This window comes from Manduca sexta, chromosome 3, assembly GCF_014839805.1.
Source record: "Manduca sexta isolate Smith_Timp_Sample1 chromosome 3, JHU_Msex_v1.0, whole genome shotgun sequence".
In the NCBI taxonomy this organism is placed as follows: domain Eukaryota; kingdom Metazoa; phylum Arthropoda; class Insecta; order Lepidoptera; family Sphingidae; genus Manduca; species Manduca sexta.
The window spans coordinates 6704207-6732183 of NC_051117.1; the positions used below are offsets into that span (position 1 = coordinate 6704207).

The 27977-nt window shown below is 35.3% G+C and overlaps 2 protein-coding genes across 3 annotated transcripts; one reads left to right on the forward strand and one right to left on the reverse strand.

Moving 5' to 3' along the window:
- Positions 1-2307: 2307 nt before the first annotated feature.
- Positions 2308-5723, reverse strand: LOC115455436. Its single transcript, XM_037439294.1, has 2 exons — positions 5387-5723; positions 2308-2995 (listed from the first exon to the last, which is right to left on the reverse strand). The coding sequence occupies exons 1-2, from the start codon at positions 5568-5570 to the stop codon at positions 2451-2453; spliced, it is 729 nt and encodes a 242-aa protein (XP_037295191.1). The 5' UTR covers positions 5571-5723; the 3' UTR covers positions 2308-2450.
- Positions 5724-8513: 2790 nt separating this feature from the next.
- Positions 8514-21008, forward strand: LOC115452534 (protein THEM6). 2 transcript variants are annotated; one of them, XM_030181091.2, is made up of 6 exons: positions 8514-8715; positions 9972-10083; positions 14482-14656; positions 16854-17068; positions 17276-17464; positions 19308-21008. In XM_030181091.2, the coding sequence occupies exons 2-6, from the start codon at positions 10069-10071 to the stop codon at positions 19437-19439; spliced, it is 726 nt and encodes a 241-aa protein (XP_030036951.1). In that variant the 5' UTR covers positions 8514-8715; positions 9972-10068; the 3' UTR covers positions 19440-21008. The 2 variants fall into 2 exon arrangements, with proteins under 2 accessions (XP_030036951.1, XP_030036952.1); XM_030181092.2 differs by lacking the exon at positions 9972-10083.
- The last annotated feature ends 6969 nt before the right edge of the window (positions 21009-27977 follow it).

Here is a 27977-nt window from a genome sequence, read left to right on the forward strand (position 1 = left end):
CGATCCGTCCAATGGTTTGGGCTGTTCCTTGATATATCACTGTCAGTCACCTTTGAGTTATATATTATATTAACAACTGAAGTTAGCTAAAATTGAGTTTCTCGAAGCCGACCACTATTTATGTACTATGTATTTTGAGACTATGCAATTTTGTCGCGTTCGCGATTCACTTTCACTTTTGTTGAGTTTCAGAACGCGATATTAGATCCTCCAACGCGCACGCGAATTTGAACTTTATGCAGCGGTAATAAATTACAAATTGACTCTCCATTTTATTTAGAAAACGTTTGTATGGGAAATAGAAAAATGCTGTTTTGAGGATTTTCCCGGCAATTATTCGAATTTTTCTCAACTTTTAAATCTTCCCTAGACCTCCACGAATAATTCAAGACCAAGATAAGATAAATCCGTTCAGCCGTTCTCGAGTTTTAGCGAGACTAACGAACAGCAATTGATTTTTATATATATAGATGTAATATAACCTATATACATATTGTATTGATATATAAATTGTATAAAAACTTACATGTAAGTTATATCTGTAGGTTAAGTGTTTCCGTTAGTGATTAAATGCCATACTCAATAACGTGAGTTAATAATCGTCTCTTAGCAGTGTAGATGTTAATTTTAATGTAGCTCTTGGTAACAATGCTAGACTGATGGAGGATGTTTAAATGTTTCCTTTAGCGCATTGCCATTTTAATTGTGAGCCAATATTTTGTACTTTCATTTTGGATACTGTATTATATTCATGTAGATTTAGTTTTTAAGCTAACTTCCAAATGAACAGCACAAATTGAAAGATTTAAAAAGACGATGGAAGCTTTAACGTCGCATTCGAATTATTTTTGAGATTTCGTTTATCGACAAAATATATCGATAGTTTCGGTGCCAACGTCTAGGCGCGACACTCGTACGGTTTACGTTTCCAAAGCGTATTGTAATCGCTGTGTTTAATAAACATTATATACTAACAGTAGCAGTTCGTTAAGATAGTGTGAATTTGATATCTATAGTGTAAAACGTGTAAATATAATTTTGTCCCCATTATTTTGTTTAGGGGACTGTCTAGTCACTATAGTTCTGATATAATATGTGTCGTGTAGTTCCCCGAGCGGACTACGTTTGCTTAATGTTTGGCTAAAAGCCATGCGTATCATTTCGCGCAGTATTCTACCGCTTGTGTATATAATGCTCGATAAAATGGAAAAATATAAAAACAATCTTCTTGGGTAATTGAAAAAAAAAACCAACCTCTTCGCGACGTTCGATTGGACGTATTTGGAAATTTGTAAATAGAGCGGTGTTTAAAACTTAGTGGAATTTAGCGGGTGGACTCGTTCTTATAGCGAAAATTGTAACTGGAGAAATACTTCGTGCACTCATTCGGGTCAACGTTATACCTATAGTTCAGTGAATAACCATAAGTTAGTATTAGTAGTGAATACGATTATTAGACTGTGCCGATTGTCTTGGATTATAATGAAAATGTATAATTATTCATCGGATAATATATAAAGGCACTAAGTTTAAATTCAGTGTTTCAACTTCGTGTTTAATCCAAGTCTCTCCAGACTGCGCGTATCTTTTATTTACGTTTTTGGAAATGATATTTTTCTGCAGTTTCTACGTTGTAAGGTTCGAATTTTTTATAATAATACCCAAGTATGTTGTTATAGCTATTAATATTGTAGGTAATGACACCTCCGATATTACTTTACGATTATTCAGTATTGCAAACGCGTTTCCTCTTTTGTTATATTTTTCACTTAGATTTTTAAATTTATTAGCTGTAAGGGGAGATTAATAATTAATGTTTAGGATTTCCGTGATTATTTTCTAAAACTAATGTATCAAGAGGCATTGTTTTCTTGGAATTATGTAAACGTTATTTTTAAAAGTGCTACAGAAAAAATGATCATTAAAACTTATCTATTAAATGTTGTCTTATTTGTGTTTCTAACTAAAAGTCAAGACAATTACGCTACGATGTCGCCAATACTTCCTTGCATACTTCGAACACGTACGAAAAGGCGACGAGAATCTGGAGAGACTTTTCATTGGCAACACCGAACGCAAACGTTCTCGAGGCCGAGCACTAATAAGCAGATTAAAAACTCATCTGCCACCAAGTTCTACAAATTACTTGAAGATGGGATGAACAGAAACCGGTGGATACAATTCAGCTCTAAATGCAGTACATCCAATGATGACCACGATCCTGTCATGAGACACCGACTACAGAGAGATTTGTGATTCAGGTTATATTCTCTACTTTTGGTTCCATTTATAAAAAAAAAAAAAAAATTGTAAAAAATGCTATTTATTAAAATTATACTAAATGTTTATTATAATGTGCGTGTCAAATAATTTGGGCAACATTTTAAAACAAATGTTCTTAGAACAAGTACAGCAATTTAGAAGCTGCTTTACTGTTGAGATTCAAAATATCACAGTTGCTGCTCCTCCGACCATTTCTTTTTGTCCTTTATTCGCTTCATAACGGACAATACTTCTATACGAAATTCTAGTCTATCATCCTCGTCATATTTAACAACAGTCGGTAATAGTGACGCGAAGAAGGCTTCATCTTCATTCATAATTCTTGGTTCTGTACTCTCGTCATCTATGAAGTCCACATCCTGAGTGTCAACAGGACTGTCTTCTTTCTTCCTAGATTTCCTTCTGAGGCTATAATCGTCGCTGCTGGTTGTTGGTGCGTCAGTAAAATCAAGCTTTTTAGGCTTTTTTCTAGGTTCAGATTCGTCTGTATCGTTTTTAGATTTTTTCTTTACCTTTTCTGGAGTTTCATTTGTGAAAGAGACGGGAACTTCTGATTCTTCGAAGCAAACGCCTTCTTCCTTTGGTATTATCTTTGTTAGGAAACTGAGGTGGTCGTAAAGAATGTATTTTCGTTTGGGTCTGCCCATTTTCGTTTTGAGTGTTTTTATGAATGTGTCTCGGACGTTTGTCCATTTGTTTAGTACGTGTTCACCTGAAAAAAATGAGGGTAAATAAAAAATATGTAAGGTCAGGTGGGGCAAGTGCGCCGACGGGGTAAGTGCACCTACCCTAAAAAAATCGAGAACTATTGATGTTATACAATTACCGCAATCTTACATCTATGCTACTAACTGAAATACAGTTCCACTAAAAAACAGAAATGGCTATGTTCATTTTAATACGATTTATTCGCCATTTTATTTTAAGTGTCATTTAGACCTGTTAACCGAGATGACCCCGTGAAAGATAACATCAAATATTTCAAGATATTTAACATATTTCTGTAAACCAGTAAGGTGAATACATAGTTTAAACCTTTTATTTTAACTTCCTGCCTGAATTTTATTTATATATACTAAAATAAAGGACTTTTTAGCAATGCGAAAAAATGTACCTAAAAATTGTCGAGTAGGGCAAGTGCGCCACAGTTAATAGTTGTATGGCGCACTTGCCCCTGATCCATATATAACCAACCTTTTTTGAGAATAAGTTTTACTAATATGAATTATTATTATTAAAATGTTTTACTTAACAGCAGAATTTTTTGTACTCAAGGTATTTTGTTTTGAGCCGACTTAAATAAAAGGGCGTATTAGTTAATTCGTTTTTACAAAAGAAAAACTGAAATACCTTGGTCTAGAGTAACTTTACGTGAATAGGTTGCAACTGTTCGATCAGGCACGTTATCTGGATATAATGCAGCTAAAACATATCAAATGTCATAAGGCCAAATTCTAAGTAATTGAGTTATAACGCATTCAAAATTGTTAATTCCTACCATTTTTGTATGTTTTTTTTAGTTTTTAGAAATAAAATGGATTTTATATTAGGGCTACCATTTTTTTATTCCAACATATCCGCACACAAAACTCTAACATAGCAAAAAATTATATATCAAAAAAATTCTAAAATGTTTTCAAGCCCTGATTTACATATATATGGCGCACTTACCCCGAATTTGATTTGACAGCCATAGTTTGTTATAATATTGAGTGATTAAAAATTATCCAAGAGCAATGCGAGTAAAACTTATTTCTCTATGGACTAAAGTGAGTCTTTTCTTTATAATGTTTCATATTGGCGTTTCTTTTTACACAGGCGCACTTACCCCATTTCCGGAGGCAAGTGCGCCTACTACCATTTTTTTTTAATTTGAGCAAAATATTATTAATTTATGGTCCGATTTCCTTGAATGGCTGTGTGTTGTTATCACAAAATACCGAATATTCTTGAATTAATAAAATTACATTCTTAAGTCAGCACAAAAAGAAATTATTTTGCATTGAATCCAGCTATGAAAATTTTATGGCGCACTTCCCCCGACTGACCTTACTTATATTAATATTAAATATTGAAGTGGTAGTAGTAGGTTTCTCGAACGCGAGGTACCATCTGGGTAGATACCACCGCGATGTAATGTCTCTCACTAAGCAGCAGTATGCATGTGTTCCGGTTTGGATTTTGTTTTAGTCTCAGAGTGACAGAGTGAGTTCTAGTCGCAGTGGAGTGCCACGCAGTTTGTAATTCAGTTCTGTATGTGTGGTGTTACTGTTTATGGGCGGCAATATCGTTTCCCATCAAGCAAGCGACAATTAGATGGTAAAAAAAAAGGAATTTATTTTAGAAACCTTTCTGACACATTCGTTCATTTATTAATTAAGCTAAATTTAGTTCAAGATTCGAGGAATTGATATGTCAACATTACCTACCTTTCCAAAAACAATTATTACCACCATTTTCAACAATCGAATCCGATCGCTTTTTTCAAACTAACTCAAAAATGGACCAATCAGAACCAAGTTTTCTTACATGCTTACTAATGAGTTATTTTTATTGGTTCATTTTCGGAATCGGACTGAAGATTGAGATTGGGATTGTTTATTGGAAACAGCTGTAAGAGACGTTACTTAATTTTAGTGTCCTTTAGCTGTTTATAGGAATTTAATTATTTTTATTTCTTTAATAATTCAGTGATATTTTTTCTAAAAGTGCCTGTTTTGTTATATTTTTCCTGTATTTAGTACAAATATTGGGCATTAAAATGATCAAATCACAATAAGTATGATAATTATCAAAATGAAGTGATCTCTTTGAGTGCAATAGTTTGGAAGTAGGAATGGAAATTTGAGATTGCATCTTTATTATGTTTCCCTTTGATTTCGATTATAACCTGAGATAACGTACGATTGCAACTTGTGTATGACCTGAGAGGGTGTAGTTTCGATTCCCAGATAAATAAGTCGTTTGTATGAATTCATTATTATAAAAAAATTAGAGCTATGAATGACTTTTCAATGCTTGTAACACATTCTGAAATTATTACATACAAAATATATATAAAAAAAAAATACAAATACATTTGACATCAGTGCGTTTCCATTACCCGTGAATCGTTTTTCCTCCGGCGTCATGTCCTCATAGCCGTCATCTAGTATATTAAATATCTCCTCCCAAGCAGCCCTCCTCTCCACACGGTCCTTATAACTCTCCAAAGTTTTATCCCAAAGGCACGGCCTATCCCTCACACTCTGTATCAAACTAATAACATCATACTTAAATTCTCGCATTTTTCATTTAATAACACTGTTTACACTACCTTGCCTGACACGTCACTAGCGCTCGGCGGATTGTCGGATCGTATAATGTATCGCTGTCTCGCTTTTTTCGAACGAGTTAGAAGAGGTAAGCATTAGAAACCGAGGTCACCGACATTTCGTGACGTCCCGTGTGCGAATGGCGCGTCTGTGCTGTCTAATGTAACTTGAACTCCCCTTTTGATGTAACTGGGAATAGGTGATAAAGAGATGTTACGGTTCTAAAGGTCTTGTTAGTTTGGTGGGTGTTGACGTATTACACAGTTCATTATTGATGTCGAAACGGACATGGGATTGTATACTTTGCGTTGATATGTATTTTTTATTATTTTGTTGGAATGTAAAATGGAAAATAACTCTATTTTAATAATTCAAGGATGAAAACTATTGTTTATCGTTTTTAAACGTTTCGTTTTTATAATAATAAATAATTGAGTGTTCTTAAACGATTTTTTTTTGGGTATTGGACCCCGCCGTCAACACCGGGGGACACCTGCGAACGGGATACTGGAGATCTCTGGCTTAGCAACTGCAGGGCTCTGGAGGAAAGTTTGGTGGGGATAGTTGGGAAGGAAGTGTAGGGAAAAGAGACGGAACCCTCGTAGAATGGGAGGAGGAAATGTTCGCGAGCTCATATAGGCCACAGTGTGAATTGACAACCATGGGGTATACACATTTTACTATGTGCCTAAGGCCGCGACAAATGTTCATTTCGTGCATGCGCGTGCATTCGGTGTGGACGCCGAGCGTACAAGAATTGGGCTTAGCTATCCGAATTTGCCTCCTAGTGTGGTAACAAATTTCGATAGCTAAGCACAAAATGGAACCTACCTGATTATATGCAATGATGACGCACGATGACGGCATCCATACTATATAATTAGTGAGTATAAAGTTCATATTGTAGTTAGGTAAACCGGCTCACGTTATGTTACACAACCGATGATGGACAAAAATAAACCTTAAGAACAGCTAAACTCAGTAAGCGTTGAGGTATTTACTACGCGTCATTCATAGATAAACAGAAAACTGACGGATACCTATACCTGTTTATTTATTGATTTGAATGACGAGACGAGCTTGCCGTTCGCCTGATGGTAAGCGATACGACAGAACATAAACAGTAGAAACACCATCCAACACCTTGACTTACAAAGTATTGTTTGGTATTCCACTGCGCTCGCCATCCTGAGACAAGAGATGTTAAGTCTAATTATGTCCAGTAGTTATACTGGCTTCAATGTTCTTCAAACCGGAACATAATAGTGACTACACACTGCTGCTTGGCGGCAGAAATAGATATTGCGGTGATACCTACCCAGGCGGAGTGTCACGTATGAGACCTACCACCAGATAATCTACTACAGATATTCGTGGTTGCATCCGTGCCTTGGTAACAACTAAATCATTATCAGGGCGTAGATTCATATTTATCAGTTCTACATCGCAAGGCCATAGGTTCAATTCCTACAGACAAGCAAGGCGTAGGAAGAAGGATCTTTAGGCATCGGATTTCACTCACCATACGGAACACCTAGTTGTGAATACACTTCTATCTGCCACCAGTCTAGCCCGATGCTGTAAACAAATATGTCTATAATAGAAAGAAATACTTATTAGAACAATAACTATCAGCAGTGAATAGTGAAATTTTCCGTAATGGAGCCCGACAACATATAATTTCTAATATGCATAAATGCGGCTTGCAGATCGTAATAATTAGATTTCATATAAATTACGAAAGGAAAGCCGGCAGGAATCGTGTCATATGGATCATTCGTCTCAATGCTATATAGAGAAAATGATAAAAATAAAATGAAACAAAACAAAATCTATAAATAAATATAACACAATTATACTTACTGTGCCAACAATGGGAACCCTTATTCAGCTCCTTGAAGTACCATCTTAGCTGATATGTAGCGCTGCAAAGAGTTAGTGCTGATTTTCAATGAAGGACGTATGGTCACTGAAATGATATGACAACACTGCCGTGCTAAGCGCAAAAGCGGTATGTCAGGGAAACCTTATTTCGAGATAATCGAAGTTTTTCAAATATAGTTTTATAGTTTTGTATCTAGAAGTTCTAAACAAGATACCTTTATTTAGGTAAGTACACTGGATGGGTATTTCTTTAAGCTATCTGACGACATAAAAATCATGGTTTTGATTTTTCTTGAGATACGTTTCTAAGCCTAACAAGGGCCGGCTTTTACAAACACATCGGATTTTTGGGTGAACGCTTTGGTCGCTCGCAACCCTTGGAAATTAAGCAACCATGCTAAAACTTGGTTTTGACTGACAATTGTTCAGGATAGCGTATTTTAAATTTATTCACGGCCAAGTAAACAACTGACGGTATGTAGGGTAGAGTCCCGATAGAGTATGAATTGAGAGATGATTACCAGTTGCCAGTCGACACAATTATGTCGGCCTGTTTGACCGTGTATATGTTTATTAATGATTCTCTTTACGCAGGTATTACATGCGAAGTTTCCTTCAAAGGGATATGTCGTTTTCAATGAAACGAGGTCATGCAGTGTCATGTTATAATGGACATGTGGCTGTTTCGAATCTAGCGCCTAATGCACTGGTGAGGGTTGAATCTAGAAGCTTATTTATTGTATGTTTATAATTATACTGACCTATAATATTACATTTAAATACCTATTATATTTGTGATCATTTTTTAAAGACATATATTTAATGTACTAGTGACCTAGACTATTACGGACATCCTATATTCTACGAATTATTTCCTGGAAATAAAAAAACAACCTTAATAACTTCTATCATGGTCACCTCTATATGTTAATTATACACTTTAGCAATGTACTATCATAGAAAATTATTTAAACAAACATAAAAAATAACCATCACCATGTATGCGTCCTATTGATTAGGCTGCGCGCGCAACGTCACTCACAGCTTGAACGTGAAAAAACTCACATCCAATATCAGAGGTTATAAGCGAAAATCAAACATTTAATATTGTTATTTACTTGTTATATTATCTTTTTATTGTGTGTCCGTACGTACAGACGTGCTTTGTGAATGTTCTTACGTTTTCGGAGTATGGGAGCTTGTTTTTAAAGATTTGCTGGTCTGCTGTCGGAAGGTAAAGGTCTTAACGATTTATCATTCAAAATTTAGCTATACTCACTACGCTATTCTTTTTTACGAATGTATTTGCTACATCCGTCTTTATCCTAAAAACCCTTTAGTTATATAATAGAAATAATATACCTCAATGTTTATCTAAATATCCTATACTGGAAACTATCAATTAAACGTAGATATCTATGGCCCCTATCAGTCTGTCTAGACCTCGTAATTCTCCCAATATGATAATGCCGGATGACATGAGCTTATATTTGATGTTAATAATAAAGATATAAGTGTCTGTAGTTTATCTGAATGATGATATAAAAATACTTATACTTGTGATTTCACTTGACTAAAACTTTGCTTTACAACTTGAATAGGCGCCTTAAAATCTTTATCATGATTTATGTATTGCATCCCCCAAAACCTTTAACTTTTGGTTTATTCATGGACCTAGTGTTACGTAATACGAGGAAATAGAATTTTATAAATATGATTTCTTATCTATTTTACTTTTTTGTACTTACGCTGATAAATGTGTAGATAAATAAAAGATTAACTTACTTTATTGATACATAAATATAATAATATAATCTAGAGACATTTTCCGTGATTAAAATTATTATCAAAATGATTCAATCCAATTGTACAGAAATAATTTCTTAAATATCTATCGTTATGTCTTAAAGAATACTTTTAATTCTAGTTTTGCAAGATCATTAGTTGAAAGAAAATATAGTCTACTAGCTTATACTCGCAGCTCTAACTGCGTGCAAGTTTTTCCAGGATATAAGTAGCTTATGTCCTTCCCAGGGTCTCAAACTATCTTAATAAGAAATATCCTCGAAATCCGTTAGGTAGTTTTTGAGTTAATCGCGTTCAGACAGCCAGACAGATGCGGCGGAGGACTGTTTTAAAATCTATTTTTTTTTTACTTTTTAAGATAAACAATTTCGACATACATGTGTGTTGCGTAATATTAACAGTTTACGCAGTACACGCAACTTAAGCTCTCAAAAGGAATCAATGTTCCCCGTTTTTGTAACCTTTATCATTGATGCTCCGCTCCTATTGATCACAGCGTGATGTTATAGCCTATAAAATTCCTCGATAAATAGTCTATTCAACACTAAAAGATTTTTCAATTCGAACCAGTAGTTCCTGAGATTAGCACGTTCAAAGAAACAAACTTTTCAGCTTTTATATAATAGTATAGATTTAGTTTAACGTATTTAAAGAGTATTAAATGAATTCTTTTACTCCCTTCAGAATCGTACCAGGTTGAGACAAACTGCCTGATATTTGGAACAGTGACTGCTGCATCACTTTCTTTGCAGCACTTGAATCTCTTAATCGGGATTTGAGAATGGTTCAAGCTGAGGTGGGACATTTGAATAATTTAATTTTAGTTTGATGCATGGATGCTTCTGTAGTACGTAGTTTATGATATGCTTTTATCTCGAAATTTTGTTTTGAAATGTAGTAATTGCATGTACTAATTACTAGATCATTATCGTCTCTCAATATGTAAAGGTAATATATTTTTCATTATTAGTTTGAAAGGTATGGAATCGCAATTCAGATACATATAGGAATCATCCATTTTAAGCAAATGAAAACATTCGGGAGAAAATTAATTAGTAGTTCCCGTTGCAACGTTTTTTTACTCGCTTCCCTGATAGCATATTAGGTTGGGGATAAGTTTTTTCGCATTTTATATGAAAACTCAGGACTTATTTTTTCAAAGTTTATTTACATTTAATTAAGTATATATTTCCTATTTTGTTCGATGACTTTTTGCCACCTTTTAGGAAGTGCCACGATCCCGTTGCTGTAGAAATTTTGAGGTTGGCATTTCTCTCCTGTTCTGATGTTAAATTGTGAATACGGCTACCTACAATGTATAAGGTTGATATTACGACTTCAGTTATAGATATAATTATTACAAGTTTTAGGTACCTGTGTTGGACACTAAATATTGAATAATATTAAATCCCAACAGTATTTTTAGCGTTATACTCAATACAGTTTAACAAAACTAAAGTAGCGGCAAAACATCACATGGGAGTAGGGTTGTCAGATTTCAGCCTATAAGGAACAAATGCTTAAAAGGGAAATATACGAGATTTAGTTTTTTACCCGGGACAAATAAGAAACAAAATTATTTTGTAACATTTTTAATTTTTTTTTTATACTTTTCCGAGGATCGAGTCAGTTTTAACATATTTGTAACAATCTCCGCCAGGACATTTTAAAATGTGCCTAAAATACGGGATGTCCTGGTAAATACGGGACGTCCTGGAAACGCTACATCGCAGGTACCTGAGTCCGAAATGTTTGCACTAGCCACTTGCAAATATGATTGCGTCATCTGTTTTTTTTGGTATTATTATCATGTTACTGCGCAAAAACACTTAAAATCATGTAATTGAGAGGTCAATTTTCAAGGTCTCGAATGATTACAAATTCTTTACGTAAACATCACTTCTATTAGAATTCATATAATTCAAAAATATATAAGCTGCTTTTGGATTTGATTATAAACTTGATTCAGATGTTCAGATGATTTCATTCACCGTTAAAGCAAGCGATAATTCACAATGAATACATAAGTACATATTTATTTTTAGCAGTCAGAGGTGTCCCTTGAGATTTGAACCTGCGAGCATTTCGCCAATACGTTCCACACCCAATAGGGCTATTGCCGCTGTTGGTAATAGGTAATACGTTTATAAATTCCCAAGAAAAATGTACCTACGTCGTACGCGCCTCATGCGTAGGCCAAAGGAGGAAACTTCAGAATTTTGCTAATGGTCATAGCTGGGTGTGTGTATCTGATTGTTGTGGTTAATTGTAACACTACAATACATTCCATCGCCTATGGCATCACTGGGATTTCTAAAAACCATATTTGTAGCGGGATCATAGGATAACCAAGTTAATATTCCTGTTAATTTAACGACTGCTTTTGCTGGCCGGAAAAAAGTAATAATATAAATGTAATTTACGATTCTATTAATGAGTACTAGCGGTCAACCTGTGGTCGCAATTCGACCGTAGAATTTAATATATTTATAACACATAATATATGTATAAATTTTAATTTTCTGTACTTTATGGACTTTAATTATGCCAAATCTGACATTCGTGAGTGCGCGCAATGTGCTTCTTTTAACTCATTAAAAACTTATAGATTCTAAAACCATTTAACAAAAAATTTACTTGCCTTCAAAAACCACTAATAAACGAATAATATTTTTTACCTATATAAGTACTGATAACCACTTTTAGAGTCGGTGATTAATAAAAAAAAAACATGTTGAATTGACAACTTCCTCCTTCTTTTTGGAGTCGGTTAAAAATGATAGCGGAGCGTCATGGTTGTCTTTTACAGAAGATCTGGATGGGACGAATCATAGTTGCTTACGTAGTCTATTTTGTTTTTAATATACATACTTACTAACATATTTTAATTCCCGTTTGTTACTATCACTTCTAATATAAATATCAATTACTCATTTCAAAACTGTTGATTGTTATCAAAAAATTTATATTTTTATCAAAATATAATTTAATTTATATTTTGAGGTGAGTAATTGATATATTGATTTTGACACTTAACTTAAAACCTTCATACTGCAAAGAGCATTTTGCAAATGAGATTTTGTTCTTGGGGACCGTTGAAATATTTGATTCCTCAAACGCCCTAATAGTAGAGAAAGACGTAACAAATCAAACATCACTGGTGCAGGGTCCCTACAGCTCGATTCCCACCAGTTTCCCTTTCGTAATTTATGTAAAATCTAACTATCATTATATTAATTTGCAGATTAGAAAAGTCACACACCTCTGACTTTTCTAAAATCATGTATGTATTCTTTGTGAATTTATCGTTCGCTTTAACGGTGAAGGAAAACATCGTGAGGAAACCTGCACATCTGAGAAGTTCTCTATAGGAATTTCGAAGGTGTGTGAAGTCTACCAATCCGCACTAGGCCAGCGTGGTGGACTAAGGTCTAATCCCTCTCAGTAGTAGAGGAGGCCCGTGCTTAGCAGTGGGACAGGATATAATACAGGGCTGATATTATTATTATTATTATTTGCAGATCGCATTCACATTAGTACTTAAGTATATGTCGTGTCGGGTTCCCTTATGAAAAGTTTTTGTCTTAGCCACAGATAAATATAGAGCATTTTTAATCCAAGTGACAATAATATACATGCAAACGCAAACTCAATAACAAGATGGACTGTATCGATCGTACACAGCCTTGGCATTATCGCTTCTACTTTAAACACTAGCTTCTCACCGCGGATCCATCTGAGTAAAGTTTTTCCGGGGTAAAAAATAACCTGTAGCACTCAGAAGTAATGTAGTTTTCTATAAGTGAAAAAAAAAACTTTTTAGTTTTTTATTGCTTTAAATGACGAGACGAGCTTGCCGTTCGCCTGATAGTAAGCGACGGGACCTCCCATAAACAGTAGAAACACCATCCAACACCTTAAATCACAAATTATTGTTTGGTATTCCACTGCGCTCGCCATCCTGAAACATGAGATGTTAAGTTTTATTATGTCCCGTAGTTACACTGGCTACAATGTCCTACAAGCCGGAACACAATAGTTACTATACACTGTTACTTGGTGGAAATAGACATTGCTATGGTACCTAACCAGGCGGTCTCTCACATATGAGTGACCTACCACCAGTAAGTTCCTGAGATTAGCACGTACAGACAAACAAACGAACTCTTCAGCTTTATATAGTAGTATAGATTTGTATATTTAACATTAAAGCAATTACCATTATGCTTGTTAAGCTATTAAATAGATTGTCCTGATAGTGTAATCGTTTGATAGTTCCATTTAATTATGTTTTATTGACTTTCTTTCTGCCCGGTGTTACCACGTATTAGTGGCAGTTCTCGCCTTCCTGATTAGATGCTTTTGCCTACCCCGATATTGATTATCTTCATTCTTCTAAAGAAAACTTATTAGTTAAATTAAATGTTTTTTCAAAATACGTCTGTACAGTTACATAATGTAGTTGGGAACATGGATTTTGCGATTGACGTGGTTTATGACGTCATTATCATGTTTTTTTGTCTACTGATCTTGACGAATTTTACGATTCAAAAATTGATACCTACGAAAAAGTATATTACTTGGTCATTATTGGTGATCATTGCCATATTGTATACTTCAAGACTTGTGTACTTAAGTTTCAGAGAATAAAAAAATTTAGAATTCAATCAAATATCCTCTTAAAAAATTCACCGCAAAAATATTCCGAATACAAATTCAAGTTTTTTGTTTTTATATGGGTTCCGCAAAGTGATCTCACTGCCCCTGATAGTAAGTGGAGTGGGGTCCAATAGAACGTTGACTGACGAGAGATGATTACCCCACGACAGTTCACACAATGCCGGTCTGTCAGAACTGAATATACACAGGCTGATCCCGGAACATGACACTTACGTGCGCCACTATGGCGGGTTTTAACATCTTGTATACGGTGGTCGCTATCCGGGCGGATATAAAATATATACTGTTTTTTTTATTTTTTGGTTTCGCGTAGAAAGTTCCTTATTACTACCGCCCAGCCTTCGTGGGGGGCGACTGAGCGGTTATGCTGGGGTAACCGTGCCTTACGGCCCGGCGTTGAGCCGCCCGGATTTGATGGTGACCTTCGGGATATAAAATATATCCTACCAGCATCAATCGGTTACCATCGAGTAATTGATCAGTTTACAAAATTCACAATAATTGGTGATTCCAGGTGGTAGCGATGTGGACTGTATGCATCCCAGGATGGGGCGCGGCGGTGGTGGCCGGCGCTTTGTTGCTGTACGGGACTTTCGACGTGGCTTACTTCGCTCGTATGATGTACACCGTGGCCAAAGCCAGGTATTTCAAGAAGAAGGTCTGCATTCTCGACACCACTGAAGTTAAATGTGAGTATATTGATTATTTAACCGCCTCGCAATGGCGAAGCATCCATATTTCATTCAACCGGACTCCTTCCGCCTTCCCTTCTAGGTTTGTTTACGATTGTTTGTTGTTAAATTGGCCGTAATATATTAATTAAGGCAACTTTGTTTGCCTCGGGTTACTTTTTGAAACAATTCATCTTTCGCCACTGCTTTGATGGTACAGTAAGTAGTTGAATAACGAGCGCGGTACAACCACCGCTCTGAAGTCCCGATTTGGGCAAAGTGATTCTGGGTTTTACTGCCAAGTATACCATTTGTACTTATCACATCATGGAACGGGATAGATAGCGAAAAATGTGTGCCTTGGCTGATTCTTATAAACTATCTTAAATTCTATTGTCAGTTTCAATTGGTCCAATCAGAATAAAGTTTGTATGATATTATTGCATATGAGATATTATGATTGGATTAGGGCTTGTTTCTCGAGTTTACTAATTTTATTTGACAACTAACTGACCCGACGTACGTTGATCTGTTTTAACTATTATAATTCGAATTGGTATAATTAATAAATTAAATATATTATTCAAAAACATAATGTTATTATAATGCTCTATGATACACGCATTCTGCCAATCGTTGACAGTTATTTCAAACAACTGACAGTTATGTAAAATGAATATTGTCGTTAAGTTTTCTTAAATTTCCTAATGTTCTGCTAGACTTTCTTGATGTTTTCTTTCATAAAAAATTTCTACTGGCAGTAATTAACACAACAAAAAAGAATTAGCGAAATTGTTCCATCCGTCCACGCGTGATGCAATGACCAAGGGAAATAGAGATTCATTTTTATATATACGACTATAGATTTATATATAATAAAAGATTATCGTAATGCAGAACTAATGTAGATACACATTTTATAATAATTTAGTTGGGACCATAGATTGGTCTGAGTTTTGTATTTCGGATTATATTTGAGTAAAAATAACAATAAAGTAATTTATTGCCTTTAAATTAAGTACAACACATTTAAGCAAACATAATATTAGTGAAAGACAAAAAGAAATGACTCAGAATGTGTTGACCGCCACTAGAGTCTACATCAGCGCTGGTTCTCAGTCAGTTCTATCTCATTATTATATTTATGTCACGATCAACATTTACTCAGAAATTATGAAACGCGCCATTCTCCTCTAACGCGTAGCATTAGTTGGAATTAATTATTGGAATCGGCTTTACAAAAAACAGGCATGTGATTTTCAATATTATATCATTAGGGAAGGAAAATAATGGATACATTTTCGAATAATTTATTAATATTTCTGTAATTTACGTATTAATTCAATATAAATAGTTGAAAAGTAGGTCGATTTTTTAACGGTGAATCGTTCCGTTCGTTGAATCAAATAATTGATTGTTCATACCACGTGTATATGGGAACAAATGATTTCAACTTTGAGGATAAGCAGAGTATGCCTTTAATAACGAGGTATTTTCGAATATAATGAAAATTGTAAATACCAGCGTATTTTTTATTGTTGTTTGAGCAATTTATGTGGGTTCTGAAGTTGTGACGTGGATTAGATAGATATCTGACGAAAATTATTTATTGGCAGGCGTTACGTTTAACATAGAGGTAGCTCCTCTCATTAGACTTGATTAAAGGATTACAAATATACCGGCTTTGATGAAGGCCTAGCCCCTCAGAAGAGGAAGCCGGTGCCGAATAGGAGTTAGACTCATATTATGACAGAAACCTGAGGTCTCCACAGAAAACCTTAAACTCTCAGCCCTAGAGGACCATTGCCAGCAATAGGAAAGTAACAGGCTTGATATCTGTGGGAATAGTTAACCTAATATGTTTTACTCTGGTTAAGTTCCTGGCTGGTATAACTAATGTTAGATAAATGTCAAGTGAAATTCGGACGTATAAAGTGGTATTGCAGAACCCTCGATAGTTTGACTATCGATAGTTGACCACGAAAACTATTCAGGATATCAATTGTAGTATTGATTGCATGGCCCATCAATAGACTATCGATTCCATTGCTTTTACCTTGACCATGGATAGATAATCGATTATCTATCGATTGCAGACTATTCATAAGCAACACTAGTATGCAGTAATTAAGATGTGTAACGATAAACAATACTTGTACAAAAGGAGTTCGCTATTTTTCAATTTCAACATCCCACAACTGTAACATACTTCCAGCGTGGTGCCTCCTCAACGACATCGACACGCTTCTCTACCACATGAACAACGCGCGGTACCTTCGCGAGCTGGACTTCGCTCGGGCCGACTTCTACGAGCGCACCGGTTTGTACGCCAACATCAAGGCGGCTGGTGGCGCTGTGGTCCAGGGCGCTGCCACCATCAGATACCGGCGGTATTTGAAGCCGTTCACCAGGTTCTCCATTACTTCCAAGGTGAGTTGACGGATACAATTTCGAGGGGTTTTGTAGGGGTGAATAGAGACAACTATAAAGCCACATTCAATTACAAAAGTAAATTCGTTTTACTTCTATTTATGTGGTGTATAAGCGGACTTAATGCCATTCTCGACCAGTGTCTATAAGTTGACAATATTTTTTTGTAAAATGTTACCAGTCATCCTCAAACAAAATCTATTCCAGGCGATCTACTGGGATGATAAGACGGTTTACATGGAGCATGAATTCGTGGGTCCCGGCGGATTCGTGCACGCGGTTGCTGTCTGTCGGCAGAGAGTGATTGACACCTCAGCCTCCGCCATTGCAGAGCTCCTGCTGCAGCTGCATTGCGCTGGCGCCTGCCGCTCGCCTCCTGGGAAGATGCCGCCTGAGGTAACTCGAGGTTTCAAACCTAATATTGGAAAAAAAATACTTTTCAATTCTCATGAAAAAACAAAAAAAAAAAACACTGAAAAGTAACATTAAAGCAAAATTCGCAATTTCGTTTGCTTGGACAACATATTTATTCTAATTATTTTACTTTAAAAACATACTACGGAAACGATTTAAAAAAAACTATAGGACCGATATTCTTACAAATAAAAATCATTTTTTCCCATGGGTTAATAAATTTCTTGAGTTCTGAGGTAACAAACATTAAAAAGCACGCGTCGAATTGAGAACTGTCTCCTTTTTTTAAGTTAGTTAAAAAGCTATGTTATGTCAATGGCTAGAGGTTTTGCGCATCGTAAAATTTTATAAGTACTCTCAGAGCTGTTCAATTGTTATTTTAATTTGATTTTTTTTAGATACCGAGCTATATTTGGATATATTATCAATAGACATTGGACTTAGGTATTTTCCTCTTATTACACTAATGTTATTAGGGTTCCGTTATTAATTAATTTTGTAATCTATTTTATCCTACTCTTATTTGTCCGTTTGTCATTCTGTTTCTGTATTCTTGAACTAAATTATTTGAGATATCAAATAAATTTATGAATACCCATTTAAATATTAGGGACTATAGCTCTATACTGTTTTAATATAAGAGCAGTAGTAGTGAAGAGGTCTTTCAAATTGTATGGAATACTTTTCAGTGGGTAATCTTAAAATTCTATCCGAAATATCAGTGATAATGAATAAATCAGAAAAATATTTTTATTCACTAGAAGCGACGGTAGCCTAGTTGGGTATGGAACGGACTGCCGAGACGAGTGTCCGCAGGTTCAAAACCCAAGGGCACACATCTCTGACTTCTAAAATGATGTGTGTATTCTTTGTGAATTATCGCTTGCTGTAATGGTGAAGGAAAACAACGTGAGGAAACCTGCATGCTTAAAACATTCTTTATAGGAATTTTGGGGGTGTGTGAAGTCTATCAATCCGCACTAGGCCAGTAGTAGAGGAGGCCCGTGTCCAGCAATGAGACAGTTCACAGTATATAATACAGGGCTGATATTATATATTGGGAAATAATACATGAAGAAAAAAAAAACATTTATGATTAAATAAAAGAACCTTCTTTGGACAGTAGAGGGCGAGTTGGTTTCGTACTTGACCAATTTCGACATATCAAGGTTTAACAATATTTGCTCAATCATAATGAATGTAATACTTCTTATATCAGTATATAATTGATTAGATATTCATAACATGCAAATTCAACGAAATTATATGTCAACGTAAATTAATATTATAAAGTATTTTCTTTAGTTATGACCTTCACACAATGACGATTATGGCGATATCGCCCCATATCATATCATGGGACAGAATACGGATGGCGAAAAGGCGGTGTACTCGTTCTAACTTTGTCTAACTCTTGGGGATAAGAGCATGATTGTGTCGGTGTATGTTGTTTATACAACAGTGGCGAATGTAAATTTTCAAAAAGGGGACCCGACAAAACATATAGGTACTAATATGCATTAATGCGGTTTGGAAATCGTTTTGATAGTTAGAGTTTACATAAGTTACGAAAGGGTAGTCAGCAGGAATCGGATTATAGACGCTTAGCCACTGGTATACAATCAATTTGCATACATTTTTATACTTTATAGACAAACATTATGGAATAGCTCCGATTATAAGAAGTCAAGAACACATATTCATCCTTAAACCTATCCCTACATCAAAACTCATTCAGCATTTGAAAGCAAAATGCGAAAAACGGCTTAGTTTCGCACGTACCAATTTACGACTGTAAATAAGCAAATTGCATTTAACATTCCAGTTGGAGTTGTGGGTCCAGAGCAACGAGCTTAGCTCAGCGAGGCTCCGAGCTGCGACCGCCCCCCTCCCGACCCTCCAGTCTCCCAACAACGTGGGCTGCGGCGAAGTCATCCCCGCCGCCTCCGCTGAGTGAAGCTGTCTCATTCTGTACCCAACATACACAAATAAGTGCGAGTGAGATAGCAATAGGGTACGCGCGCGGCGACGGCTAACATCCCGTCAGTCGACGCCAGCCCGTCGAGGCGTGCGGACGTGTGGACTGCTTGTTTTGTGTTAATAATGCCAAACAGCTAAGCTATATGGTTTATGACTTATATTCATGTGATAAGGGTGATGCTCGGGATGTGTACAAGAATCTTAGATCATTATTTATTGTTTTTGTTAGACGTTTTCAAATGTGATATTTTCAATTTGTATTTCGATGTGCCTCTATGTTTTTATGTAATGTACTTAAAGTACCCTCCTTGTGACACCAAGTATTAATCGGATGTTGAATTATTTAATCGTATTAAATTTTAATAATATTATTTGAACGAAGTGTGTATAAATGTATTATATCTGGCGCGGCTGGATGAAAAATTATCAAATAAAATCAAATATCGAAATGGAAAATGACATGATATATCATATATTGTACGCTTCTTGTGTAATCGTTATATAAAGATGTATCACAAGCGAATATCAAGTCAGTTAGATGTTTTGTACATGATTTTTTAAGGAATCTCTGGTCACTGTAATTCCAGCACTTATCTACTTATAGACAATTGTAACGGGGTGAATACTCAAGGGGACGAAACGGAAACATCCAAATTATTAAATGCTAGACGAGGCTTATCTATAATCTTTATTTTTAAACCTGTACTAACCCCCGTTTTTAGTAAACGATCCAAATTTCAGCCGATCGCGAGAATAGTCCAATCAGAATTTTTTTTGAAAATAAATGAATTATTTTGATTAGTTTGTATTTGGAAACGTATCGAATATTAAGATTGGCATTGTTTATTGAAATCGGCCGATAGATTATAACTAAGTCGCTTTATCTGATTACCTTCATATTTATAACTTAGGTGCAGTTGTAACGCGTACGCGGTATGATTACTGCTCTGAGGTCTTGATATCGAATCTTGGTCCGGGCAAATGGATATTGGGTTTTTCTGCTCACTTTCAGCCCGGAGTGTGGAATTTGGTGGGATATGAATGGCTCGTCACCTTTTTTTATTACTTTAAATGACGAGACGAACTTGTCTTTCTCCTGATCATAAGCGATACGACTGCCTATAAACAGTAGAAACACCATCCAACGCCTTGAATTACAAAGTATTGTTGGGTATTCCACAGCGTTCGCCATTTGAGACATGAGATGTTAAGTCTTAAGTTAAGTTAGTTCTGTTAAGCAGTTACACTGGCTGCAATAACATCATGGGACGGAACACACATGGCGAAAGTAGGTGCTGTGGTCCTTCGGCGATAAAGTTGTTGGGTGTGTTTTATATATATTTAGTTTTTCGCCCCTTGAGTCTTATTTGTCTCGTTATTTAGACACAGCACAATGACAGCGTATATCAGTGGAGTCAACGCACTGTAATCATGTGACGCGCTGAGGTACATCTTCAGATTGACTCTCGAGTCACGGACCCTTTATTGGAACTGTCTATTGTATATAAACATGTATTATGAATAAATATAAATTAGTTGAAATGTTTTAGTTGTTTTTACTTTAGTGTACATATATAAGTGCGTTGGGGTTAAATCGGACGCTTTTTCAACGTGTTAAGCAGTGTTCTCGAATTATTTTTTTACAAGAATTTTATAGAAGTTATCATAATGAATTATTAACTTAGCTATATGTTATTAAATATACTAATTGGTATATATTTTTTCAATTTCTTAAATATAATAGTTCACGTTTTATAAAGCTTTAAAAGAGTACCATACTTTTAGAAATGTGTGAGAAAGATAGGACCTTCACAGGTATAGTTCGGACTACTCTCTAAAACCGTCTATGTTAAAGGGATTCTAAAATCCATAAAAAGAGCATATTCTGATCTAGATAGTAATTTATAAACATTCAAAATATTTGATAAATTTCGTACGATATTTTTAGAAGCGAACTTTGTTTTTTTAATAATTCTAGGCATGCGATCTTACCCCTCATGATTGACACTGTAGATATTTTCAAAAATATTCGAAGAAATAGTACATACACTTATAAATAAATAACAAATAAACAAAATTGATCATTCACCTGAGCTAAAATAAATTACATAATTACTGAGTTCAGACACTTTCGTGGGTAAATTTTGTCACAAACCTGCAATATTTTACAAGTACTAGATCGAACGATTTTTATCCGTTCTTTAACGACAAATAATTGTATGCGTAAAGATCGGATCTCAGAGAATATAGATGTTTCGACAAATTTGAGTAAACAACTCACAAGATTTATTTCATTTATGATACTACATAGCTACAAAATTAATTGAAAACAGTAAACACTAAATTAAAATTAGGCAAATTCTTGCATTGGGTTAATCCGGATCTGCCAGGGAATGACGAAATGCCGATATTCTGTTTGTTAGCACCGTAAACATTATCTACTTGACGGAATCACTCATGTGAACTAGTGGAACGTAGGGAACAAGATGGGGTCGCAGGTAGTGTTGTCTAAATGCAAAAATTATAACACAATTGCAAGTTATTTGATTTATACGATGTTACACCTCCTACGATCTTACCCCAACGCGCTTAGGTATTCATTTACATAATATTTTTAATCCGATTATTGGTTTTGATACCGATTATAGACTGCGTTTATTTTTTTCAATTTTAGTTAAGAAATCTTTGTTTTTAATTTTAATAGGTTAAAATAACTGCAAAGTTTATTTTTAAACGATAATGCACAAACCATTTCGCTTGGGTTGACGTCAATTCTGTACCAGGATTCAATTCCAGGCTGATCGTGTTCAAAAACTCAATGTTGCCTGACTGTCGTTTCTAGCTCTTCGATCCAAACCTCGTATACGCCGCAAAACCAACTACATAACATACAAGCTTTGGTCGCGATTTCGCCCGTGTGAAGGAGTTTTCCCGGATAAAAAGTAGCCTATAACTTTCCCAGGGTGTTATAGTATCCTCATACCAAATTTTATAAAAATCCGTTCATTAGTTTTTGAGAAAATCGATAACATACAGACATACAGAAAAGGGGAATTTGTTTTATGATACGTATAGATTTTATAGATATCACTTACATAATATGCGTCAACATATGTGATAATGATAGGAGTTATTCAAACATACAAATTGCGAGTTATCATGATTGTACATTTTTTGATGCTGAGTAATTCGATGATGCGATACGATATACTGTACGTATTTGTTTTATATCACGTAGCAAATATATTAGGACTTTTTTTAGGATTCCGTAGTCAACATCGTAGGAAAGCTGCGAATCGGATACTGGAATCCCCCGGCTTACCGAATGCAGGGCCGTGGAAGAATGTAGAGATATCTGGAGAAGAGAAGTGTGGGGGAAGGAAAAGGAACCTTCTTAGGATGGGCGGAGAGACTAGGAAATGTTCGCGAGTCCTCATAGGCCTTAATGTGTAGTTATAAACATGAGGTATACACACTGAACTGTGTGCCTAGGGTCGCGGCAAATGTCTCCCGTGCATGGGCGTGCATTTGGTATGAAGACTGAGCGCACAAGACTTGCCTCGGAGGGATATTTAAGGGTTTCTAAGGGTGTTGTGTAAGGTTGAGGGAGAAGGTCCAAGATAGGTCATTGTGCGTATCTACCTACCTACATATATGGGTGTCTTGGAGCAAGGTTGACTTACTGGATATAAACTAAATTTAGTTTCAAAACTTTTAACTTTGTTCAGATATCCTTGCTTACAGTTTTTCTTGCATTTAAAAGTCTTAAATTGATTAAACTTGTCTATCTAGTTTTTAGTCTGTCTATATATTGTCCAGTGATCGAAATTAGACCGTGAATTCAATAAATATTTGTAACACATATACATATTTCTTTCTGCATTCTATATGAAATTCAATTGATGAATCTTACACTTCTTCATACGTTTAAAGTGCTTAGAAGGGCTACAACGCTTTCCTCACGTATTAATATACATATACTATTAAATGATATATTATAATATGTAATTAGATAACTAACATAAGCATAAATAGATACCTATTTTGACAAACTTTGATAACTCGTAGGTAAATGTGATTAGCTAACGTAATGTACATGTTGGCTAGATTTTATTCCGGGAAAGTGCGTATCGTGTGGAAATTTTATTCCAAAAAATTTCTTTAAGGGGTGGATCCTCAAATAGAACATTGTTTATAAATGGTGTACGTATCAATAGAAGAAGTGCCTCTTAAATTTAATGTTATCAATTAATCTTTGTGCGGTGTAGTTGCTATGAATTTTTAACAGGCGTTGAAATTAAATAAAAAACTATGTACCGGGAACGAGGTTTTAAATATAATTAACTTAATTTAACTTGGTAATTTAATTACATAATAAAAATTACCGGTTTTTTGTCTAATATTATTTTGATTCTAACGATGTCATACGTACTTGCCAGTCTTACAGAAAAGCGGATATGGCTCTCTTTTACTAATGAGATGGTTTAGGTCAGGGATGGCGAACCTTCATGGTTAGCATGGTATTATTTATAAAAAAAAATATAGCCTGTGACGTGCCATCCAGGTGTGGTTTATCTATCCGAGTACCCCTCTTTTTATGACCAAACTACTTTTTTGTTTTGTTTTTGTCTGTGGTTGACAAAGTGACACTGCACCCGATGTTAAGAGAAGTGAAGCCCAAAGAAAGATGCATATCGTCGTTGTAGGTGGACAACAAAATAACTCAAAATTTTTAGTTTCGAGATAAACGCGATTAACTGTTTTTTTCGTTATTTTTAAGCATTACTAAAAAACTATAAATAATTTTAATGTCGGTATTTTTATATATCTTGGGTCTTATTATCTATTATATTATGCATTAACAAAAAAAAAAAAAACTCTGACCTGAAGAATAAAAATATAAAAAAATAAAAACTTCTTATTTAATTCTTCCACGACAATGTTTTGTAAGTTTGCTGAAATAAACTAAATAACTCGTGTAGTTATTTAGTTTTGCCACACTAGAAACCATATGGTAAAGTAATTATAAGGTTTAATAATTACAATTATTGAGTTTATTAAAGTGAATACCATTAGGATTTTCAATGTCTAAATTAAACAAATCAAGTTGTTTAGTTCTTCTACACACTAATTGATTAATTTTGTTAAACAATAGACTCGAGGAAGAATTAAACAATTAATTTTATTTAATTTCTTTACTATTGAATAGATTATAAGTCGCAGATTATTGATTTTATTATTTAATTATTTACTTTTTCTACAACAAAATATATATTATTTGAATATATTTATTTTTTTACTTTTAACATAAAAAAGCTATAATTTCGAAACGGGATAAGATAATGAAATGCTTGTTAGGCCAAAATATGCCCCATGTTTTGGGCAACACAAAAGTGATGAAAGTTCAAAATGGCCAAAATCCGAGTTATTTAGTTCTCCACCTACAACGACGATATAGAATGTTAGGCATATTACTCCTGTGCCCGAATTATTTTTTCACGTGTCATCACTAGCATGCGTGCTAGTGATTAGCCCTTTTAGGTTTTAATTGATTACAATTATTTTGCCACGTGCCAATCCTTGATTTAGGTATTATTCGATTACAATTCACCATGACTGCATATTTATTGTGGCAATACGATGATGTAATTATTTATTAATAGATATACAATATAATATCGATTGTTTTGTGTATGTAATTCCTTATGATGGGTTTTTTTAGTGGAAATTATCTATATATATAAAGTCAAAGTGCCTGCCCTGCTGTGCATGCATTAATCTGTCTTGGCAATCAGTTCCAATAACTAAGCTATCGATTACCGACATAATTTACTTTTTGAATGATGATTTCTGAAGATCTTGATCGTCATCTGTTCCTTTTAAAGCAAGCAACGCAGAAATTCTTTGAATTCGGGATGCTTAGTAAACTTGTAGGTGTTTAAGGCTAATGTTTACTCTATCGGTAGAAGCAGGCGCGTACCCAGCAATGAGACAGTATACAAGACTGGTATCATTATATCCTTTCCGCATCTCAGGGCACGAAGGCGAGTCCTTTTGGAAGGTTTGTCAACACGTATAGGGTTTATGATAGTTTTATAATATACTAGCTGACCCGCGAACTTCTAACTACCTAACAGTCGACATAATGACATTATATATGATACTAATGTCACTCAATTGTTTTGCCTTCCCGGAACCCCTCCACTAACATTTTATTAACTTTATGGTGAGGTATTAAAGTTCAAATTGACTTTTAAGTATACGAATTTTTTGTATGGGAATATAGAAAAGTGTTGTTTTTGGAGTTATTCAATCAATAATTGAAATTTTTCTCTTCGTAAGAACTATCCTCCTACTTCAAGGAATATTATAAAAAAAGAATTAGCGTAAGCGGTTCAGCTGCTCTCGAGATTTGCGCTTAGCAAGACATTCAGCGATTCATTTTAATAGATTGACATCTTAAAGGTACACTCTACTATACATACAGCAATACAGGGCGCTCAAAGGCAATTATTATTATTGTAAGCTTACAATTTAACCTCAAGTGACCCACCTGTCAATCTTATGCAATAAAACCTAACGTTGAGCGAAACAAACTGTCCACGTGACGGCATACCTGTAATCGGGTCATTTGACAGAAATACCCGCGTTTAGCCGTTTACCTGCATCAGTTGTGAATACACGTGCCCGCTTGCGTCATGCGAATGCTGACTAGAGATTGTGGAGTGGATAAAAAATATCGAAAATGTATTGTTTCGTTTGCATTGCATTTTCATATGAATGTTTAGGTTCGGGTACATGATTAAGATTGTGTTGCTAAGTTTAATCCCTTTGAAGCTGTCACTGTTGTCTTTTTTGGCGGGAAAAAACGCATTTTCACTACCACCACTTGGAGGGTGAGTGGAACGGTTATGTTGGTTTCATCGGTCTTACAGCCTAATGTCGACTCGGGAGTATAGCATCCGAGCGAGCATTGGACCGAGTCCCTATACCTACCTACACCTAAATATGCCCTATATCAGCATACCAACCAGAACCCGCGCTGGTCTTCTTCAGCGCGTATGAGACGGCTTCAGGGTATCTTGTTGAGATAGCTACGCGAAACTGTCCCTTCGTCACTGTTAAGTCTCATAAAATCCAATACTAGACGCGACTTTTTATAAGTGAAAATTAACATACGTTCACCTGATGGTAAGTGATCACGGCCTATGAGCATCTAGTCTATGTAGGCATATGCTCGTCGTATTTATCTTAAATGCTGTTTTTGTAGTACGTGGTAAAAAATGCCAGTAGAAACATACAGCAATAGCCAACTTCCGACATGACGTGAATGAGATTGAAAGTTTTGCCACGTTGTACTGTGATGGAAGATACTTTCTGTATCTTCTCTCTTCTTAAATGACTAGACTCTTATAGAATCTATTACTAATATTATAAATGCTAGAGTTAAGATGTTTTATTAGCAGTAAATGCACAGACACCTGAACGGATTTGGATGAAATTTGGCTCAAGTGTACACCATATCATCGTTTAACGCATAGGCTTTTTATGCTGATAAATCTTGCATGTGAAATAATAGAAAGTTTACAGTTTATCATAAATAGTTTTAGTATTGTACAGTGTTTCAGCGACTGTTGGATTTCTTTTCTCGCTGGCGGTTTTTTTTTATATAAATAGACATTAACAATGTTTATCTAATAGTTTCCCATATCAAACTTTTAATCTTCACCACTGATAATAATATGACGATAAACAGGCTTCCTATTACATAATACGATGGGAACATCGTTCAATAAAGACTAAACACGTCAGGATTTGTAGTGACGTGGCGTTTTACTCCTGGGGCCTTATTCTCTATCCCGCACATTATTTTGACAGTGCGTAACAAGCACGTAACACAACGCATCATGTTTAGGACTATAGAAATTTGGCTTACAGAATACCATTCCACGCACATTTCTCGAAGATAACATGACACGGCCGCGTTACGCGTTTACACTATCATACAGAATAAGGGCCCTGGTGTTCCACTCGGATGACGAACTATCTATTACTAACATAAGTATTAAGCAGAGATGTTACGGAGCTCCGTAACTGCAACCGAAACTATCGGATATCCGAAATAGAAATATATCCGTAACCGTAACCGTATCCGAAAATGATATAATTTAATTCATATATCCATATCCGTATCCGAAATTTCATATCCATAACATCCCTGGTATTAAGGGGCCGTTCAAGTATTACGTAACCTTTAAAAATTGCTTTTGAAGATTTTTGATCCCCCCTACCCCCTATGTAACGCGCCGTAACGTTTTCCTGTACGCCCCCGCCCTTCCAAAACTTATGTAACTCTAAAGTGTTATTTTTTTGTAATATTCACAATTATAATAAATATAATAATATCAGCCCTGTATTATATACTTGCCCACTGCTGAGCACGGGCCTCCTCTACTACTGAGAGGGATTAGGCCTTAGTCCACCACGCTGGCCTAGTGTGGATTGGTAGACTTCA

Coding starts and splice junctions, on each gene's coding strand:
- LOC115455436 (XM_037439294.1), bottom strand. CDS start 5,570: ATGCGAGAATTTAAGTATGATGTTATTAGTTTGATACAGAGTGTGAGG. Junction 2,996..5,386: donor GGAGGAAAAACGATTCACGG/GTAATGGAAACG, acceptor CATTTTTTTCAG/GTGAACACGTACTAAACAAA.
- LOC115452534 (XM_030181091.2), top strand. Junction 14,657..16,853: donor CGACACCACTGAAGTTAAAT/GTGAGTATATTG, acceptor ACATACTTCCAG/CGTGGTGCCTCCTCAACGAC. Junction 17,069..17,275: donor GGTTCTCCATTACTTCCAAG/GTGAGTTGACGG, acceptor AATCTATTCCAG/GCGATCTACTGGGATGATAA.